Source organism: Artemia franciscana, chromosome 11, assembly GCF_032884065.1.
Source record: "Artemia franciscana chromosome 11, ASM3288406v1, whole genome shotgun sequence".
In the NCBI taxonomy this organism is placed as follows: domain Eukaryota; kingdom Metazoa; phylum Arthropoda; class Branchiopoda; order Anostraca; family Artemiidae; genus Artemia; species Artemia franciscana.
The window spans coordinates 24937125-24942506 of record NC_088873.1 but is presented as its reverse complement, the minus strand read 5'-3'; the positions used below and the strand labels follow the sequence as shown (position 1 = coordinate 24942506).

The 5382-nt window shown below is 34.4% G+C and overlaps 1 protein-coding gene across 2 annotated transcripts in view; it reads right to left on the bottom strand.

Annotated features, from left to right (window-relative positions):
- Positions 1-4588: 4588 nt before the first annotated feature.
- LOC136033002 (RRP15-like protein) overlaps positions 4589-5382 on the bottom strand; it is a 220701-nt gene continuing 219907 nt past the window's right edge. For both annotated transcript variants that reach the window (XM_065713529.1, XM_065713530.1), the window contains exon 5: positions 4589-4759. In XM_065713529.1, the coding sequence (XP_065569601.1) occupies positions 4649-4759 (111 nt within the window). In that variant the 3' untranslated portion in view covers positions 4589-4648. The remainder of the gene's footprint in view (positions 4760-5382) is intronic.

Below are 5382 nucleotides of genomic sequence, written 5' to 3'. Positions count from 1 at the left end.
AAGAAATTTGGGGAGTTTTCGGGGAAATTTTGGGGAAAGTCTGGGAGCCAAAAATGGTTTTAGCTTCGTTTTCAGGCTCAAGTAGGGCTTGGATCTGCGTAATAAATCAAGGTTTTTTCAGAGTTGGTTTTAAAGATAAAGGACGGGATTGGAACCCATAGCTATAAGCGATTACTGCTGATATTGCGGGCAAAGCCTCAAAATTGTTTTGAAACTAAAAAAAAGGCTGAATTACACTTCGGAACTGAAAACTTCGGAACTGAAAACTTCGGAACTTTGTTGCTTTGTTACTTTATATTGCCTTTGCTGCTATATTCTTTTAGCCCGAAAACGAGACTTTTATGTCTCGTTAATGTTAATGCATATAACGAGAAAGACGACAAAAACAAAGTATAGAAAAAGCAATAATCGCATACAAAACAAAAACGTGTGCAATGGTTTATCCGAATTAATGAATATTCTTCAGCAAGCAAACATGAACTTACACCAGGAATCTAATAAGAAAAAAGTCAACTGAAAGCAAGGAGCAGCATTAAAAATTAAAACGAATAGAAAAGATAACATTCTTAGGGGGACTGCCCCTTTTAAACACCCGACCATTCACGCTGAAGTTTTTTAGCACTTAAGCTTCTCATTGTTCAATTTAAGCGACAATCGTGTTTCTGGGGTCGTTCTTACATTCAGCGTAGAGAAAGGGGAACAATCCCCGTCATATATGTAATATTTTTTATTCATTTTAATGTTGTTCCTTCGGCGTACTTTCAAGTGAAAATGAATTTTTTTTATTTTATTTCAAATAGTTTTTTAAAAATGCCAGGAAATCCAGCTCCAAAATACTCCATGAAAAATTCCTCATCTCCCCGGAAAGATCGTCTAAACAATTCAATTTTGTTAAAAATTTATACCGGAAAATTAACCTTAACATCTCCACGTGTAAGATTTTGTCTGCAAAGAGAAATTTTAAACAAATAAAAAGAATTTTGTCTATGAATTCTGGCGAATCCCAGTGTAAAATATCCCCTCAAAATTGTATCCCCTGGAAACCTCCTTCTCAATGGAAAGTTCTCCCTGCAGAAAATCCTCCAGCAGAAAGTTCACTCTTTTACCCCAATGCATACTCCCAAATAACAGATATTTTACGTAAACAACGGGCAAGTTTTATATTTTCAAGACCTTTCCCCAAGGGCTGTGGAAGATCAAATTGACTCTAAAGGCAAAGTTATTGGGTCTCTCAAATGAGCTGAACAGAATGGATAAGGTATTTCTAAATTTTGATCAAATGATTTTTGGGCGAAGAGGGCGTGGAAGGGGGCATAGTTGCCACCCACATGGAAAAAATATATCCTCTGGGAAAGTCCAAATTTTTGCAGATCGGAGCTATAACCTTTTATAATTGCGTTCTCTGATATGCTGAACGCTATCACGGATGGAAGTAAACGATAACACGGATGGAAGTGTCACCGCTTTTACGTTTTAAGACTGAGTTAGTAAACACATCTTTTTACAGTGATGTATATTGTCAACCATAATTTACCATTGATTTTTGTTAAATATTCCAGCAGTTGCCACTTTTCAATTTTTTCTTATTTTCATTTTGTATGTTATGCTTACAAGCTTTTAGCTTACAAGCTATTGGATGAATAAATAAATAAATAAAAGTTTGTAAAAAAATTTGAGAATGATAGTAAGTTTTATTTTTTAGTCAACTTGAGGAGCTATAAAACTAAATGAAACGATACTATTTGTATCCAGATTTTCAAAAGGGTATATGTCGTTAAAAGTTGTTGAAATTTTTTTTCCGTCATAAAAATAGCAAGCTAAAGTATGAATTCTTATAGAAAACTTTGGTGAAAAAAAAGTGAATGTAGATTGACAGTTTAATAAACATATGCTGATATTTATTCCTCAAAATCTTAACCATTTTTCATTTGTTAAATATAAACAAGTAAAAAAATATAAAATATGTTTTGTTTTCAGTAAAACGTGAATTATGTTCTTGTTTTTTGAAGGCATGGGGATTTCAGCCCTACCCATGTTAATTTCCGCTCATTATGAGTGTGACTCAGTTATTGATTGTAATTTATGTTCGTTTTTTTTTTTTTTTAATGTTGATGGTAATATATGGTAGTTTTATACTTGAAAGACTATTTGACTATATTTCTGCTCATTTTTGGTTTAACAGAGCTCTTTACTTTTCTTTGAAAAACTTATTTTGTGGATTTTTTTTTTAATTAATAAAGTAATGAAGATAACACAGTAGTAAAACGGTACCAATGGGATTCCTACTTGTAAAAGCCGTTCTTCTTAATAGAGCTCTTTACTTTTCTTTGAAAAACTTATTTTGTGGATTTTTTTTTAATTAATAAAGTAATGAAGATAACACAGTAGTAAAACGGTACCAATGGGATTCCTACTTGTAAAAGCCGTTCTTCTGATAGAATTTAGGTAGTGAGGTATATGGTAGAAAGCAGGGAATGAATATTCAATAATTTACTACTCTCAGCGCCTTAAGAGGTTTGTCCCCCCGCCTTAAGAGGAAAAAAATTTTAAATAAAAAAAATGAAACATTTAACATAAGACATGTTGTGGCTGCTCTAACAAACGTAAACAGCAGGACACAATTTCTCAGTGGTCCCTGGGGAAGGTCATATAAAAGTAAGGAGCAACATTAAAACCTAAAACGAACAAAAATCATTACGTGTATGAAGAGGACTGCCACCTCCTCAACACTTCACTCTTTACGCTGAAGTTTGCCCCAATTCTTTAAGAACGACTCCTGAAATTGACAACGCAGGTATCTCTCCAAGTTGGATAAATAGCCTCCTCGTAGCAACTAAAACGGCACTTTGATCTTCGCAAGCATTAAGTCCAACGATGGCAGGTAAACACTGAAGTCAGGAGGCGACCTATTTACTCAAAATTGTTCGTGATAGGCATATGGTCTGATAAAAAGAGATCTAGGTCTGAATCGAATCCGCAACACAATACATGGCTGGGCGAGCACTTAGCATAAAGTAAATATTATGTTGAGTTGGAATTACAAGAACAAAAATATCCGTATTTCGGCGTGTCAATAATTACTGAAGCCGAATTCATTCCTTCGTCAACTCTACACTCAATTCATTGGCTTAGATAGCTGTGCACTAACCTGCATAGCATGCTACACACCTAACTAAGTTTTTCTTCAGGTTTGCTGTCTTAATTCAGTTGGCATGTGAACTGAATAAATAACACCCTGATGCACCTAAAAAACAATAACAACAAAAAGTAAGAAGTTTTGAACACAGTGGAGTTAACATGGAGTTTTAACAAGAAGGGACTGAATAAGTTCGCCAGACGAAATTTACAGCCAAACTGAGTTCGAGTGAGCAAGTAAAACTGATTTGCCCAGTTTTACGGCAATTCGTTAAAACTAAGGCACATCAACAGGAATGTAGTGGATGATACTGTAGAGGGCCTGGAAATAGGCTTTCATGCTGATATTCCAGTCCTTTCAAGCCACTGTCTCAGCAAGACATCGGCAGCACTCTTATTTCTTAATGCCACGTTTAGATATCCAAGGACTGAGTTTTACAATCGCTGAGTTAGCATCCCCACATAGTCTGTCCAGAAGTATTTTAGTGCATTAGTGTTCAAAGGGTCAGTAGAGTTAATCCAGATTACAGAATATGACGCATTAGTATTATCATCGTAAGGCCTAGGAATAGCAGTGGCAAATGGGCAGGAATTAGAGTCTACAAACTTCACGGATAGAGCAATTACCTTTGTGCGCTAAGACAGCTGTCATTTCTCGCGGAATAATAAGAATTTGGTCCTCCACAAGATTATAAACTTTGGAAGGGATGTTTTCTTATTTTCCATGCTTTCAATACTTTAAATATACAAAGAATATCATCCGTTTTTTTGAGAACCAATGCGTGTCATAATCCTACCAAAGATCAAAATATTTTCTTATTAACATTTATTATTGCGTTGTCTGAGAAAAATTTATTCACTATTTTCACCATATTCCTCAACAATTTACGACTTTTATCGCATAAATTGCGCAATGATTGCCCGTATTCCATAGCAATTTTGGGTACTCCTACTTAGTACTACAAATTACCACACTCACATTTTGTCTAGCATCGTTTGTTCGTGGATTGTCGCTACGCAGTATTTTTAAAATCAAATTCAACTAAGGTTATCCTTATCTTAGGTGCCATCTTTTGATGACTAAGGTTGTCACAAGATTGGTGCATCAGTACCAAAACTAGAAACGAATGTTCGTAACTAAATTTATCAGTAGAATTGACCTCTAAAATGTGCATTTATCGAGCATGGTAAGCAATTTATTTTTCTAGTTTCCCTTTGAAAAAATATGCTTTAGCCCCTTATAATGTGTACTTCTATGCCAAGACTTACCAACCTAATATTGCACATGAAAGGAGGCGGTGAGCCCCACCTTCAAAAATACTAAAATTTCCGACAATAACAAATTCAGCGTTTTTCTAGCTTTCTGCTGTTGCTCAAACTTTTATGGAAAACTTGCTTTTGCATATAGTCGTCTAACTGTAAAGTGAGAAAACGCATAAGATTAAGAAACATCTGCTGTTATAAAAATTTAATGGGGCTTAATGGACAAAAAATTTGATAATATAAGACAAAACTAATCTTCATCGCTCTCTATTTTGTTCCAATCTTTCAACCGCTTACCACCTTCCATGAAGTCATCCCGCAAAACACCCCAAACTGGCTCGTCTTTCACTTCAATTTTCGGCTGTAAAAGAAACAGAAAAGAGAAAATTAGGACCGAAAAAAAAAGAAAACACAGAAATAAATACAATTCAGAAAAAGGAAAGAAATAAACACAATTAAGGAAAGGGTCTTTCACTTTAATTTTCGGCTGTAAAAGAAACAGAATAGGGAAAATTAGGAGCGAAAAAAAAAGAAATAAATACAATTCAGGAAAAGGAAAGAAGTAAACACAATTAAGGAAAGGAAAGGGTAAGTATGAAATGTCAAAAGACAAAAATACTGCCAGTTGTTTATGGTTACCACAAATTTTTAGCATGGAAGAAGAAGAAAAAAACGTGAAATTACCACATATCTGAGTCTTGGTGGAGTCTAAAACAATATTATTCGAGAAATCGATCAGATGGACAAATCAAAGGTTGATTTCAAATATTAAAACATTAGCGTCACAATATTTACTTTTATTTTGGAATAAAACATAAATTTGAGAGACACCTGCTTTGGCTTCAGCCCTATTCATCAAAAATGATTTAGAACGTTCTTACACATACCATTTTGTCCAACATAGGTATTGTACATTAGCCAAAGTTGCATAATATTTTCGCGTATACCTTAAACTTGAAAAAATAATAAAATTTGAAAACAGAG